This window comes from Natator depressus, chromosome 1 (assembly GCF_965152275.1).
Source record: "Natator depressus isolate rNatDep1 chromosome 1, rNatDep2.hap1, whole genome shotgun sequence".
NCBI lineage: Eukaryota > Metazoa > Chordata > Testudines > Cheloniidae > Natator > Natator depressus.
Window position 1 is genome coordinate 323,220,085 of NC_134234.1, and position 17,084 is coordinate 323,237,168.

The following is a 17,084-nucleotide window of genomic DNA, read 5'->3' on the forward strand; positions in this document are numbered from 1 at the left end:
TAATAGGATTTGTATATATGCTGTATATTCTTTCAAGTAACTTATGACTCCCATTAGTGACTATTCTTTCATTCTTTTTCCTAAGCAAGGGCAGTAATCTTTCTTTCAGAGGCTAGTTCTTTCCCTACACCCTCAAGGCATGCAACTTTTTGTGAAGTCAAAGAACTGGAGCTGGTGAAAATACAGATATGTTACTCCTCCAGCTTTCTGGAAAATGCTTGGTTAGCTCTTATCAGATGCTTTGTTTGCATGACTCAGTTGGCTCACACACAAAAATAACATGAAACAAAGAGAAAATTAGGAAATCTGCAGATCAATAATATCTAATCAGATGAAAGCAAAAAGATACTTTTATAACCAAATGTAAGATTAGGAGAACAGCTTTGTGGTCACAGATCTACTTTTCTTCTTACATTGCTGTAATATCTAATTTTAATTACAGAAAGGAAAACTATACGCATAGTTATGTGGTTTCCTTTTACGAGCCTGATCCAATTGCCACTGCAGACACTAGAAGTTGGATCAGACCCAGAGGAATAAGCTAATATGTTAAGCTGTGTAATTGTATGTTGTTTATCTCATTTACAAAAATCTATCCCATCAAATAATTTTCAGAACTCCTATATACTTGCAGGGGTGCTGGAACAATTTTTATAATGGGGGTGCTGAGAGCCATTGAACCAAAGTGTAAACCCTGTATATAATGGAAACCACTTCAAGCCAGGGGGTGTGGCAGCACCCTCAGTACTCCCAGTTCCAGCACCTATGTATATGTGTACAGCCAAGTCTCCTGGAAATGCAATGCAGTACTGAAAATTTCATAATAGACCAATCAGTCTAACTAGCTAATTGTGATAATTGGATTTTTTATATAATTGTCTTCTCTATTAGATGTTCCTCCTTCTGGCTCATTTTCTCAAGCCAGGTTTCTCAAAGTAATTTGTTAAATTAGAATTAACCTGCTATGATCTGGGGTTCTCTTTTATTATCTTTCTTCTTATTTCTGCTTAGGAAGGGTGAAAATCTCATTTAGAAATTCTTGGCTTCTTTCTATTGATCTCTAAGGGTTAGGTTAGCATTTATTTTTTCAGTAGCAGCAGTCTGAGTGCCATAATTGAAGGTGGCTTATTTAATTTGTGTTTAGATGTTCTGTGTTCAATGCGCCTCGCTGCCATGGTGATAGATGTTATAATAAATTATTTGTAATCATTGGCTGACATTTGTGTGTTGTTTTTAGAGCACATACACATGTGTTGCTATTTCTTTGTATTTGTTCAAATAGCCACTTTGTATTTGAACTTCTAATGTTTACTGCCATTATCAGTCTCTCATTTCTGGATTAATTTTGGCTTTGTTCTGCTGACTCCTTGTTTATCTTTTATATCTCATTTTAATCAGTTGTAGGCATGTTTTCATCATGGAACTCTTTCAATTAGCCCCTTGCATTTCCTTTGTGACGTTGCGTAACTGAAGGCCTGTTTTAATTAACCTAATTCTGTAGCTGATTATTCTATTGGTAGAATGGATTTTGTGTTATATGTATGAGAAGTACAGCAAACCTGTCTGAAATAGTATCTCAGTTCTTCACATGAAGCTTGATTCACCCCTTCTAGTTCAGGGGATGACGTACATTGCACACAGACCATGAGCTTTCATGGATGAATACCCACTTCCTCGGATGCGTGTAGTGGAAATTTCTAGAGGCAGGTATAAATATGCAAACAAGAATCAGGCTAGGGATAAGGAGGTTAGTTCAATCAGGGAAGATGAAGCCCTCTTTTAGCAGCTGAGGTGTGAACACCAAGGGAGGGGAAACTGCTTTTGTAGTTGGCGAGCCATTCACAGTCTTTGTTTAATCCTGAGCTGATGGTGTCAAATTTGCAAATGAACTGAAGCTCAGCAGTTTCTCTTTGAAGTCTGGTCCTGAAGTTTTTTTGCTGCAGGATGGCTACCTTTAAATCTGCTATTGTGTGTCCAGGGAGATAGAAGTGTTCTCCTACAGGTTTTTGTGTATTGCCATTCCTAATATCTGATTTGCGTCCATTTATCCTTTTACGTAGGGACTGTCTAGTTTGGCGGATGTACATAGCAGAGGGGCAATGCTGGCGAATATTACATTGGTGGACATGCAGGTGAATGAACCGGTGATGGTGTGGCTGATCTGGTTAGGTCCTGTGATGGTGTCGCTGGTATAGATATGTGGGCAGAGTTGGCATTGAGGTTTGTTGCATGGATTGGTTCCTGAGTTAGAGTTACTATGGTGCGGTGTGTAATTGCTGATGAGAATATGCTTCAGGTTGGCGGGTTGTCTGTGGGCGAGGTCTGGCCTCCCTCCCAAGGCCTGTGAAAGTGAGGGATCATTGTCCAGGATGGGTTGTAGATCACTGATGATGCATTGGAGAGGTTTTAGCTGAGGACTGTATGTGATGGCCAGTGGAATTCTGTTGGTTTCTTTCTTGGGCTTGTCTTTCAGCAGGAGGCTTCTGGGTACACATCCGGCTCTGTTGATCTGTTTCCTTATTTCCTCATGTGGGTATTGTAGTTTTGAGAATGCTTGGTGAAGATCTTGTAGGTGTTGGTCTCTGTCTGAGGGGTTGGAGCAAATGCGGTTGTACCTCAGCGCTTGGCTGTAGACAATGGATTGTGTGGTGTGTCCAGAATGGAAGCTGAAGGCATGAAGGTAGGCATAGCAGTCGGTGGGTTTTTGGTATAGGTTGTTAATATGACCGTCACTTATTTGCACCGTGGTGTCTAGGAAGTGGACCTCCCATGTAGATTGGTCCAGGCTGAGGTTGATGGTGGGGTGGAAGCTATTGAAATCGTGGTGGAATTCTTCCAGGGTTTCCTTCCCATAGGTCCAGATGATGATGTCATCAATGTAGCGTAGGTAGAGAAGGGGCGTGAGTGGACGAGAGCTGAGGAAGCGTTGTTCCAGGTCAACCATAAAAATGTTGGCATATTGTGGAGCCATGCAGGTGCCCATAGCAGTGCCACTGGTCTGGAGGTATATATTGTCACCACATTTGAAATAACTGTGCGTAAGGATAAAGTCACAGAGCTCAGCAACCAGTTGTGCTGTGGCATCATCAGGGATACTGTTTCTGACAGCTTGTATTCCATCTGTGCGGGGGATGTTTGTGTAGAGAGCCTCTACATCCATGGTGGCTAGGATGGTGTTTTCTGGAAGATCACCAATGCATTGAAGTTTTCTCAGGAAATCAGTGGTGTCACGGAGATAGCGGGGAGTGCTAGTGGCATAGGGTCTGAGTAGAGAGTCCACATATCCAGACAGTCCTTCAGTGAGAGTGCCGATGCCCAAGATGATGGGGCGTCCAGGATTTCTGGGTTTGTGGATCTTGGGTAGTAGATAGAATAACCCCGGTCGGGGCTCTAAGGGTATGTTGATTTGTTCCTGTGTTAGCGTAGGGAGTATCCTGAGTAGAGGGTGCAGTTTCTTAGTGTATTCCTCAGTGGGATCTGAGGAAAGTGGCCTGTAGAATTTGGTATTGGAGAGTTGTCTGGCAGCCTCCTTTTGGTAGTCAGACCAGTTCATGATGACAACAGCACCTCCTTTATCAGCCTCTTTGATTATAATGTCAGGGTTGTTTCTGAGGCTGTGGATGGCACTGCGTTCTGCACGAATTAGGTTATGAGGCATGCGATGTTGTTTTTCCACAATTTCTGCCTGTGCACGTCGGCGGAAGCATCCTATGTATAGGTCCAGACTGTCATTTCCACTACATGCATCCGACGAAGTGGGTATTCACCCACGAAAGCTTATGCTCCAATACGTCTGTTAGTCTATAAGGTGTCACAGGACTCTTTGCCACTTTTACAGATCCAGACTAACACGGCTACCCCTCTGATACTTGACAGACTCTGAGTTATCCAGGACTGGTACACCCTCAGAAGAGTGTGTGTTTACATGTCTTCCCCCCTCAGAGGTTCAGCTTGATCAGGACAGCTTTCAGTTCCAGCTCAGTCGCTGAAGGAAGTTGCCATGGAGGCTCCCAGGGAAATATCAGCCCTTCCCTCCACCCTGGCTATGCTCCCTCCCTGGCTAGCATAATCCAATTTTGGTACCATGCTAGCCAGTTTTGGACCCCACAGCAGAGTTGCTGTTGCAGTCATCTTACCCCATCACCTCCTCATTCCAGGTAGACTTTCCGCATGTGAGGGCCCCATATTATGTCAGAAAAGCTTATATATCTCAAGGTGAAACAATATCACTGGGTTTTAATTTAATTTTGTGAGGATCAAGGGATTTTTTGCATATTAAAAAAAGTTTTAAAGTCAATAAAATCTGCAATTGGCTGCAGAATTTCAAGAACTTAATTTGGTTCATAAATCAATTTACAAAAGATTATTGCTCTAGACATGTAAAGGGATTGAAACTTTGATATACTGCATATACAGTGTATTGTACAGTCTAACTATGGAACTGGATGTATAATATTATGCATGTAATTCCAAAACAAAATGGAAGGATGCAGCAAGGTTTGGGCTAGAATGCTGTAGACATTTGTGTGTTCTGATTTTTCCATGAACTGAAGGAAAGGTTTAAATCAATCTCACTTTTCTTGTAAAGTGTAGCTGGCATTTTAAACCCCAACACTGAACCCTTGTCACTTATGTCCAATTAGATCATGTCAGTTGCCCATCATCTGGACTGGAATTCTGAAGACTGCCATAAGGGAATGCATGATACAAATTTCAAAATTATAAATGTGGTTTGAAATATCTAGACCATCTTTGTAAATTCAACCAAGCTTCCCATTTTAATGCTACTTTGTACTTGGAAATGGAGGAGAATCCATGATTCTATAGAAAATTGAAGATAACATGAGTGCCCACTACTCTGCTCCACTGTGTCCCTAAGTCTTATGTTTGTTTAGTCTACTCTGGAACCCAGAATTCAACTTTGTTGCTGTTGTGGCAGATCGGTTAATGTGATGTTGGGGGTGAAACAAACAATCCATAAATTCAGGTTCAGAGGGTTGATCCATTTTGTAGCCATAATTCAAAAAACAAAAGACTCTTCACAGCTAGAGCCTTGTCTTGGTGGATCTGGTTCTGTGCTTACTCCAACCCAGTGAGACAGTGACTCTCGTAACACTCTTTTTATAAAGAGCAATTAACCCAAACTGAGCTCAGCTCTCTTCCCTCCTGGCTGGATTCTTTGGTGAAGGCAAATCCCTAAGGGGAAATGCTGGGAGTTTCGGTACTGACTTCTGTTGAAACCTATTGAAGATTCTCTGCTCCAGGAAAGGGATTTAATCACCGCCCGACCAACTGTTGGGCAGTCAGGACATCAGGTTACAGCTCTCAGTAAAGTTTATTCAGGTGCTTACCATAATGTCAGTGACTCTCACTGCCAAACTATGTCAAGTTACAGCCATTTTTAGAGCACAAAAATGGTGAAATCAGTGTTGTCTCTACACCTGCACAGATACTCTTGGGTGATGGTTTTTCCTATCACCATCTTACGTATAGTAATGTATGGCAGTGCAGGATTGATCAGTCCTTGAACCTGATATCAAGTGATGAGCTCAACTTCATCTCCTTTTTGCTTCTCTAAATCTTCCTCTAAGATATTTGTTCTTTTCTGATAATTCCTTGTGGCTCCTCCATTATTCTTCCCCCAGTCCAACCCCATTTCCTCTCCAGGTCTCTAGTTCAGTTTCGCTTTGTATCTCTGGACTTGTAATTCTGCTCTTCAAGTATCTTCATTTCTATCAACATGACTGAGACACATTCGAAATCCCTCCGTATCTTATAGCACATAATTACAGTAGCACCAAATCCTCCCCCAATGCACATCTTTACTAGACTGGCTAAGCTCTTGAAATTGCCTTGGAAGCTAGGGGCGAAAGAATCCACCCATCACGCCATAGGGCAGCCATGAAGCCACTCCGTGGCTGATAGTCCAGCATCATGGCTGGAGTAGCCTCCATGCAGAATGCAAAGTGTCGATAAATGCAATGTAATGCACACTGGAAAACATAATCTCAACTATACATATAAAATAATGGTCTAAATTAGCTGTTACCACCAAGAAAGAGATCTTGGAGTCATTGTGGATAGTTCTATGAAAATATCCTTCAATATGCAGCAGTGGTCAAAAAAGCTAACACAATGTTAGGAACCATTAGGAAAGGGATAGATAATAAGACAGAATATCTTGATGCCACTATACAAACCATGGTACGCCCACACCTTGAATACTGGGTGCAGTTCTGTTCACCTCATCTCAAAAAAGATATATTAGAATTGGAAAAGGGACAGAAAAGGGTGACAAAAATCATTATGGGTGTGGAACAGCTTCTGTATAAGGAGAGATTAAAAAGACAGGGATTTTTCAGCTTGGAAAAGAGATGAGTAAGTGAGGATATGATAGAGGTCTACAGAAACATGACTGGTGTGGAGAAAGTGAATAAGGAAGTATTATTTATTCCTTCACATACCGGAAGAACCAGGGGTCACCCAAGGAAATTAATAGGCAGCAGGTTTAAAACAAAAGGAAGTACTTCTTCACACAATGCACAGTCAACTGGTAGAACTCATTGCCAGGGGATGTTGTGAAAGTGAAAACTACAACATGGTTCAAAAGAGAATTAGATAAGTTCCTGGAGGATAGGTCCATGAATAGCTATTAACCAAGATGGTCAGGGATGCAACCCCTTGCTCTGGGTGTCCCTAGCCTCTGATTGCCAGAGGTTGGGAGTGAACAGCAGGGGATAGATCACTCAATGATTGCCTATTCTGTTTATTCCCTCTGAAGCATCTGGCACTGGCCACTGTTAGAAGACAGGATACTGAGCTATATGGACCATTGGTCTGACCCAGTGTCGCCCCTTTTATGTTCTTAAACCACCTCCATCGAGGGGGAAGTTTGGTGGACCTACATAGTGTCAAAGCCAGTGGTCCCACCCTCAAATCCTTGCTGCACAGAGGGGTGTTTTGGGAGTAGGACCCTACAACTCCTGCTCCCATCCCAGCAGAACAGTACTGCACTGGTTCTGTTCCAGGCAGGGCCCTCCATATAAAAGAGGGGTCATGTATCCAGAGTGGAAATACACTACTCTATAAAACCATAGTTGAACCTGATTCTGCCCTCCCCTCCATTGATAACAAGGCGGACAATGATCACTTCAATAGTTCAATGTAGAGAAAGATGGTAAATGTCCTTTGCTGGTACTCAAAGATACAGATAGCAAAACAGACTTCTAAATACTACCAGGCCAGTTCTGCTTTCTGATGGAGTAAATCCAGAGTAATTCATCATCAAACATACATGTCTAATAAGGATCATTGTGCCAGCCAGAGTAATCATGGTTGATGGCATCACACCAGGTGTCATGTACTGAAGTTCCCAGATCTGGCTCAATCCTGCAAATCCAGGAATCTCGGGGGCAGTCTGTGGACAGTGCCACGTCTTGCCAGGATGTCATGTCCACCTCTTTGCACATCAATGGAAAGTCTGAGAGCATGGTGTGCTGGGATGGTTTTGTCCATCCTGGTGATATGGCTGAAGAGCATGTAGTGCTGCTTTTGAACATAATGAGCAGATAAAGGAAGGCCACATCCTTGGGAGATGGTGACATTTTGCATGAAGTCAAACCACTTTATGCTCAGGATTTGGCTCTGGCAGTGATTTCACAGAGTAATTCCACTGACTTGAAATGAGTAACCCCTGATCTATACCAGTGTGACTGGGAGCAGAACATACCCATATGTGCGAGTGAAACATACTTACATGAGAACTGAAGGTAAAATGCCTCTATTTTACCCCTGTTGCAAGAGTCAACTTTATCCACTTCAGTGAATGCTACCATGGACTGTCTCCGTAAGGAGGTAATAGGAAGCTGAGATACCAAACATACTGATTCTAAAGTGTAGAGGAGGACCTGGAATTTGACTCTGCTATTCTGATCACTGGATCCTTGATAGCTGCCATGATGATGATGATGATTTAGGTAGCTGGGTGCCTCAGAAAAATGTGAAGCCTTCAATTCAGATTCTTTTAAAAGATTAGGCTTGCACGTAGGCAAATGAATGAAAAACAATAGTGGAGAGGGTCGGATGGCTATGGATATGTTGAATGCTGTAAATGCAAAAAAGTTTGTGAGTATGAGGTGAACATATGCATCTGTGGTAAGAATGTATCCTGGACCATGGAAACAACCCAGAAGAAAGAAGATATTTCATGGGTAGGTGAAAAAGAGAGTAAATAAGACAAGTGTTCACTCAGTGCTGCTCTGTGTGAGTAGATCCTGGACAAAAATGGTCCTAGATTTTTTTAAGATGCAATATGGAAGGAAAATGCAGGAAATCAACAAGGCTACTATGATAGGGTTTTAGTGTGTGCCAGCCCAGACCCTGCAATATGTTAACCACCCTCACATCCCTTTAAAGTCCGGGGGAATTGAGTGTGTGAAGGGGTTCATTCACTGCTGGCACCGCCTGGTGACTGGATGTTGCATAGCAGCTCTGTCCCCTCTGTCTGCTGCTGATGGCCACACAGCCTCTGTGGTGACCAGCCTCTTCCTTGGATTTGGCCCTCCAGCCAGGTCACTTTAAAGTCAGTCCCCTTCCGGGGTAGTCCACGAACAAAAAGCAAAGAGAATTAATGCAAATAAACGGAGTTCATAGGAAATGGAGGGGAATGATTTCCGCTGAGGGTGCATCAAAATCTAGGCCACCCTTCCCGCAGGGCGGGGCCTACATGGAGTGGTCATCTGAGAGGCTCCTGCCTTCGGTCAGCCCTTTCCTCCGGAGCTGAGGGCTTTTCTTTCTTCTCTGGTCTGCCAACAAGTGAGCTGCTCTGTTACCCTTTTGAGCTCCTCCTCCAGCCTTTGCATGTCTTGCAGATGTGGAGGGTGGAGTTACCTGAGCCCACAGCAACTCCTTAACCCTTTGTTGTCCAGTGCGGGGTTTGTATACCCCATCACATAGTGCTAAACAATTTTCAGGATCTAGCCCTCAGACAAAGTGCTAGTACAAGATTTGACTGGGAAAATTATATGTTAAGGGCCAGGTTTTCAAAACAGCTTAATGCAGTTCCACATGTGTCACAATAGGAGTTGCTAGGTGCTGGACACTTGAAAATCTGGCCCTAAATAGTCCAGGGTGTACAGGGTCTGTTCCCTCCTGGCTCCCCTGAGGGTGCAAGACACCAGAAGCCATGGGGAGGAGCACAGAAGAGAGAGGGTAATTTTCAAAATTTACAAATGTGCGTTTAAGGCCTTGTACTCCTAGTGCTAGATAAATAATTAAAAAAACATGGAATGCTGGGTTTGTGATGATAAAAATGTGTGCAGGGTAGAAGTAGTGATACAGTCAAAAGTGATTACAGTGTAAAGAATGGCTAAAGTAGGGACTGTGTCTTAAAGGCCGATAAGGAGAGAATCACACTTGCACAAAATGCAACTCCTTTGCATTGCAGTATATTGTACATAATTTTCCATATACAACTGTGTTTGACATTTAGACATTTTCAGTAAAAGTGTCCTAGCGCGATGATTAACAATCTGAGTATATTTATTTTTTTCTCATGTGCCTCTGTACTACAGGACGGAAAAAGGCAATTGATGAGCTGGGATTTGGACACCACGTGGGCAGATTTCGTCCAGTTTTACATTCAGATAGGTGGGGAGAGCTCTTCATGCAATAAACCAGACAACAGAGAGGAAGGTGTGCTGTTGCAGTACAGCAACAATGGAGGTATCACTTGGCACCTACTAGCAGAAATGTACTTCTCTGACTTCAGCAAACCTAGGTAAGATATTCGTTCAAACTAAAGCCATATCATAAGACTTTTTTAAAAATCTCTCTCTCAGTTTATTAAAAGGCAAAACAAAAACATTGCAAGTCATAATGCGTAAAATCCATTACAAGGAAACTCCTCCAGGCTTCAACAGTAAAGTACTTTGACTAGGAATGGAAAAAATCTAATAAAGATGGACCATAAAGAAAAACTAGTGAAAAATAAAAGTGTCCAATTATTCAATCCAATGTGCAACATGACCAGATCACTAATACATATACAAAATTAACAGAAAAATATAGAACTTGTCCAAAATGAGGTGCAGAAATTTGTTGTTTCCTTTTATCTCTGGTTTCAGCTCTGATGAATATGTATTGATATTACATGCAAAAAACTACATTAAAAGAACATTAAGGATGCAAAGTTAAACACTCCAAAATTAGGAAATGCCAGAATTAAGGTTGCTTTAATTACATCTATCTATCTTAGGTACTTATTTTGCTTCTGTTACCGTAATAACTCTTCACAGTCGTTAATGTATTTAGCTTCACAACACCCTTGTGAGGTAGGTAAATACAATTATCCCATTTTTATAGATGGTAAACTGAGGCACAGAAGAATTGAGGGTAAAATTTTCAAACTCACCTAAGTAACTTAGGACTAGAACTGGTCAAGAATTTTTGTCAGAATCATTTTCCCATGGAAAATGCTCTTTTTGCGAAATTGAAAATTTCCATAGGAAAATTTTAATTTTGCTTAAAATTTTTCATTTTCCATAGAAAATGTCAAAATGACGGTTCCCCAGCTGCCCGCCTGGAAGGCTCTTATCAAAGCCTTCCAGAAGGACTGCGAGGCTGAGTGCCATGACTCTGCCTCCCTGGCTCCAAGAGATAGTGGTGAGAGGCAGAAAGGCTGAGTGCTTCATGCACTCTACCCCTCTGGCTCTGGAGCTGGAGAGTAGCTGACCACCCTGGCTTGTCTGCCACTCTGGCAGTTGGGCTGGAAGGCTCTTGTCAATTTCACTACAGTGAAAACAAGAGCCATCAAGGTGGGCAACAAGGAAGCCAAAAGTTCCCATGAAAAATGTTACCGTTTTGACTTTTTGTCATGATTCAGGGTGAAAATTTTTTTAAAAAATGCAAAATTTTGCATGGGAAGGGATTTCCATTTCCCAGCCAGCTCTGCTTAGGTTTCAGGTTCTGGAGGGGAATGTTCTCTAGTAGTTATATGCACTTCTGCCCCTGTATTCTCTCCTCCATCCCATCTGTCCCCTTCTGGCCCAGTCACCTCCTATCAACCTCTGCTCCTTTACATTCAAGTCAGGTTGCTTCTTCCTTCTTCTCCATGCTTCCTGGGCAATAGCAAAGGGAGCTCTGAGTCTCACCACTGTCCAATCTGGTGCCTGGTGCCACAGCAGCCCATAGCAGGCAGGAGGAGCAGTTGCAGGGAAAGCCCTGGTTGGCACATGCTCAGTGCAGAGGGAATGTACAGAGAATTTAGCTACCAGCCTCTTGCAAACCTCTACTGAGCAATTTTGAATGGTGACTTTCAAAGTGTTATAAGTCAGCAAAATGTAGTTGGATTTTCAAACATCCCTCTGATTCTTGGCTTCTCTGACCTGTTGCCAAATTTCAAGTTCCTGCTCCAAAGCATGGACGTGTTAGAGCTGCTCATTGAAATAGTTATAAGGATATTTAACATATGCAAAAATGTATTTCCCTAACCTCATTCTCAGAAATGGCTGAACCATTTTTTGCTGAAGTTTCCCTCAAAAAGTTCAGTTTGAGCCAGTCACCCAGCATGGAAAATTTCAGTCTGAATGATTAAAGTTTAGCAAAGTTATATGCACCTGAAAATTGGGTCTTATAATGGAAAATGTAGGGCAACCTTAACTATAGGCATCACAACCAGCTCCACCTGTAATGTTACAAATAGTTAATATGGAAGGATAGATGAAATTTCAATTATATCAGTACGTTACTCTGATAACCCTATTTAGGTCATATGACATCAAGTATTATTGTTTTATTACTTATTTTATCGACATTTGTACCTGCTATCACCATAGAAGTTAGGGGCTTACTAATAACAAAGACACAATAAATTACAAAACACCCACAATGGGTAATGTATGGGAGGACTTCCTGAGTTGCCAAAAGAGAGATCATTAAAACTTATTTCTAACTTAGATTTCAATTAATGTGTTAAAAATAACTCACAACATAGGATTCATTCCTTTAATATGTACTAAACAGAGAACATTTGAAAATCCTGTTGTATTCAATGAAGAACCAGCCAAAATGTGTATCCTGATTAATTAGTTCAAAGTATGACATTGTTTGGACTAAAGTAGTCTATGTTTACCCATAAGACATACTTCTAATATGTCCAAGTCAATGATACTTAATGAAGTTTATTCAAGTAGAACATAAAATAACTCTTTGTGTTACTGTTATTCTTATTCCTATACTTATCAGAAAGATACTTGGCGTAAGGATGTCACCAAAAAGGGAATGCCTGATTTGCTGAAATGGTCTTCTGATATTGCTATGGAGAATTGTTATGAAACAGAATCCTGCTTTCAATGATAGCTTTCTAAATTATTGTTATTTATTGTTTTTATTACAGTAGCTTCTTACAAGCCCTTCTGAGATCAAGGCCCCCTTGTGCTAGACAAGACAAAGGATGTATCATTATCCCCATTTTACAGATGGGGAGCTGATATCCAAGGATTTGGAAGATTTTTAATGATTCCCACCTGTAAAACAGATTTTACCTTTTCTGGCCTCCACTGTCTGGTCTACAGTGTTTCATATGTCTCTTTAAGAACTGAGTGTTCTATAAAGTTCTGCTAAAATCTTGTCTTTTAGATTTGTCTATCTTGAGCTTCCAGCTGCTGCAAAGACTCCTTGCACTAGATTCCGCTGGTGGCAGCCAGTATTTTCGGGGGAAGGCTATGACCAATGGGCCATTGATGATATCATCATTTTGTCAGAAAAGCAGAAGCAGATCATTCCTGTCATTAACCCAACTTTACCACAGGTAATAAGCAATGCCGGTAAATAGGTACCTTAATGAAGCAGGAGATTTAATAGAGTTTTCTTGGAATTTACTGATTGCTTTTAAAGAAAACTGAAGTATTTGCAGGTATATCCTTGTCTGTCTAGGTACTTGTATAATCCTTATCATAATAGATAGCACCTATAGATAGCACCTATCCTGGTGCTAAATGATTTACATGCATAATGCCCCATGCATCAAGAAAGAAAAGAGTGTTTAAAAGTTACTTCATTGTGATTCCATACAGTGTGGTGATGATGTTTGATGTCTCTTTCATTTCTGCCAGAACTTTTATGAGAAGCCAGCATTTGATTACCCTATGAACCAGCTCAGTGTGTGGCTGATGTTGGCTAATGAAGGGATGACCAAAAATGAAAGTTTCTGTTCTGCCACCCCATCAGCAATGATATTTGGTAAATCAGATGGAGATCGATTTGCTGTGACTCGGGATTTAACACTGAAACCTGGATATGTCCTGCAGTTCAAGGTATTCTTTTATTTCAGATCTCTCCAGTTGAGGTTGAGGTGTAGTGGGTTGATCCTGCAACCCTTTCTCATGTAAATATCTCTTACTCACCCAAGCAATCGTAGTGATCTTAACAGGACTGCTCATATGAGTAAGAACTACTTGTGAGATTAAAGGTTGCAAAACATCCTTCCCATTTCTGTCTGTGTAAAAGATGCAGAGGACATAAGTATGTTGTTGTACTCTATTAACTAAGACCCTGCTTTCTGAAAGAAAAGGATAACAACCATAGAACAGGAAAGCTTTGTCTGTTTCACCAAAATAAATTTTAAAAACTTGGTATATCTTAATAAGCCTCTGAAGTGATGGCTTGAAATGACTGTCATTATATTCCATTCAGTATCAGGAAATGCTACTGCAGTGGGGTGTGGGGTATGGAGAGAGAATGTATCCCATTTGGTACCCAGTGACTACAAAGCTTCCATGTGGCATGAGTACATTTTTTTATACTTGAAAGTATTTAAGAATTTACAAGCTGTTCTATACTCCAATGTGGGTTTTTCAAATAATTTACTTTTATTGTGGCAGTGAATATAGGCTCCAATTAGTATTCTCTTCTTTAAAGGGCTTACAAAATTGTCTTTGCTGTGACAGTACATCAGAATATAAACTCAAAAGGAAGTGTATTTGCTTTGACAAGCTGTTGTTTCTGAACCCTAATCAAAATTTTATTGAGTTTATAATGAAATCCCATTGGTGAATTCTGGGGGTCGGTTCCAATGCAATTTTAATGAGCTAGCCACAAATACATGGTCCTTACATAATTGGTGGATACAGATACTGAATAATTTACAAACAGAATTATTAAAGAGATCAGATGTTTACAGGCAGCTTTTCAATATAATTCCCACAGTTATATAAATAGGAAAGTTGGCTAGAATAAGGGAATTTGTAAAATAATCTCAACCCATTTAGAAGTTCTGCTGATAAAATGCTATACCATCTGAGGACTACAGTACATTACATAAATCAGTGTCCATTGTGTTGTGCCTCAGACTGTTTTGCAAAACAAAAAACACTTAAATATGTAAATACAATTTCACCAGAAAAATATGCTAATCACATTTTGACACTTTTTCTACTTGAGTGACAAAATCATTGTTCTGTAGGTGTTATACTCAGCAGGGATCCAAGCATGATGCATAGTCTAAATAAAGCAGACTTACTATTTAAAATGCTTTCCATCCTTGAAACTTTTAGCAAAGTAACATAAACTAAGAAACAAAAAAAGTCTCTGTTGAAGCAGTAATACCTCTTCCTTTTATGTGTGTATTGATTAGGAAATCAATTAAGTAGGTGATTAACTTCAACCTGCTTACGTTCCATTGCCATGCTTAACTTGAATCATATGTTTAAGTGCTTTCCTGAATCAGGTCCTAAATGTTGTGTTTTACACAGTATTAAAATTAACCATAGAAGCTACTCGTGTTCTTTTTCTAATAAGGGAAATAGAGACAGTAATAATTACAGTCTGGATGTGGTATGTATTACTACCTGCTTCCAGTAGATTGTCAGGCATTTGCAGTGGAGTGTTAAAAGTAAGTTGAGCACTCCATCATAGACTTTGCTTAGATTGGGCCCAGTGGTTTTAAGTGTCTGTGATCACTTGCAGTCCAAAAGTTATTGATATATAGGTAAAATTGTACGTCTTCCCCCCATGTGAATCCTTGTGAAATAGCTGAGCGATTTCTGCTTAGCATAATTCAACCTTTCTTTCTTTTTGGATTTAGTATTTTTTGCTCTAGCAAAAATTAGAAACCTATTCTCTCCATTGCCATCACCTATGAATGGTCGGGATAGAACTGGTGAGATAATGAAACATCTTATTTAGGTATAACTTCCTTATTGCATAAGCACATAGAATATAATAGAGAACCATATCCCTTCTATAGAATTCTTTATAGGATGGTTCACAGATCTACAGAAGGGCTAGCATTTTCTGTTTTGTAGGCTTTAGAGTAATTTCTGCAGAACCCTATTAATTTTATCCCTGTTAAATTGTATAGGACTTTTCTATATGGCCTTATTTGACAAAAATGGCAACATTTCACAGACATTTTTTCTTGCAATGAATAATTTAACTAGCTATAGCTGGGAACGCCTCTTCTTGAGAACTACTTTGTTGCGAAAGGTCCTTCTGCTCCATCTTTGGCATGTTCTAGAGGTCTCCCACCCTCCACCTATTATTTTGAAAGGAGAGGTGAGGTTCATACAACACCTTCCTTCCTGTCCCTGACTGACTTCCGGAATGAAACTCCTCTACATTAGTTCCCCAACATCCCCATTGCCATTGTATTGCACAGGCTTTACAGAGGAAGTACTTTATAAAACAGGGAGTGTTCTTTGTAACTGAGGTGCCTGGAGAACTTGTGGCATTTCCATTGTCAATACCAGTATAGGGGATAATTTTGCCTAGTAAACCCAAGCACAGTCACATCTATCATAATTTGTCATAAATGTTTTGGCATTGTCATGTAGAATTTCTATAGGTCAATAATGAAAGCTAATATGAGTTTTTCCAATATTACACTTGTAATAATTTGAAAACTGAAAGTGGTAGTTGAAATTTGTCTCATGTACATTCTTATTTCACATGAACTGGTGGCGCTGTTTCAGTTTAATCAAGCTGCTTATATATTGAGGACTGATCCTATACCTCTTACTCACATACATAATCCAGCTGGAATCAATGGACTAGACTGTGGCATGTGGCTGTATCCCTGAGCATTGGGTGGTATTTGGACCGTTTGGAAGGATTGTGTCTCAGGGGACGCAAATCCTCCCGGTGCTTTCAGAAGTGCAGGTGGAATGTGCAGGCTGCATTAACCTACAGTATATTCTCCTCTCTGTGGCCAGCTATGCAGAGAGATTATGACTATCCTAGCCTCTTGCATAGGGTAAGGAAGGTTTCTTGCACCTTTCCCACCTATCCACTTGCACAAGGGTCATGGACAATCAGGCCTGAGATGATTCATGTGAATAAAGGATCCAGAATAGGGCCTTTTATGATGAAGAAGAAGAAGAAGAAGGATACAGTGACTTTCAGTGTGCATTCTTTTCTATTCTGTACAGGTTTTTATACCAACTCTTACAATTTGATTGCAAATCTCATGATATTTGGTGGTGTTCTTTCAATTCCATCAACTGGAGTCATGGATTTATGTAAAAATATTATGATTTTTAAACCACGCTCATAATTTTTTGGAGCCCAATGCATGATTTTTGAATGTTTGGGATTGGCAATATTGTTGTACTGCCTTCGTCATCATAAGATATGTAATATGTACTCTTCAGCCTGACTCAGTGCTACAACTTGTTTAAGGACTTCTAAGAACCTTTGCTTTCATTTATAAGAGAGAGGAATAGAACACAAGCAACAGAATACTAGTCCAATAATACTTGCTGTCTGTGTCCTTTATTGCAGAAATACAAATACAGTGTTATACCTAATATGTTTTATGTGCATAAAATCCACTTTCAAGCATCACATTTTATGTGCCCAGCAACCTCAACAAAGATGCAGCAAAGATTTTTATTGAGGAATGCCTCATGTATGAAATAGATCCCAAAACATAATGGTCTCTGATTGTCTTTAAATTTGTTAGTCTCTAAGGTGCCACAAGTACTCCTGTTCTTTTTGCGGATACAGACTAACACGGCTGCTACTCTGAAACCTGATTGTCTTTGGGTTTCTATATTTGATAGGAACTCTGCCTCACAAATTTTAAAATT

The 17,084-nt window shown here is 40.4% G+C and overlaps 1 protein-coding gene across 2 annotated transcripts in view; it reads left to right on the forward strand.

Moving 5' to 3' along the window:
- Positions 1 to 17,084, forward strand: part of RELN (reelin) — a 452,196-nt gene that overhangs the window by 339,733 nt on the left and 95,379 nt on the right. For both annotated transcript variants that reach the window (XM_074942520.1, XM_074942521.1), the window contains exons 25-27: positions 9,573 to 9,778; positions 12,637 to 12,808; positions 13,113 to 13,313. In XM_074942520.1, the coding sequence (XP_074798621.1) occupies positions 9,573 to 9,778; positions 12,637 to 12,808; positions 13,113 to 13,313 (579 nt within the window). The remainder of the gene's footprint in view (positions 1 to 9,572; positions 9,779 to 12,636; positions 12,809 to 13,112; positions 13,314 to 17,084) is intronic.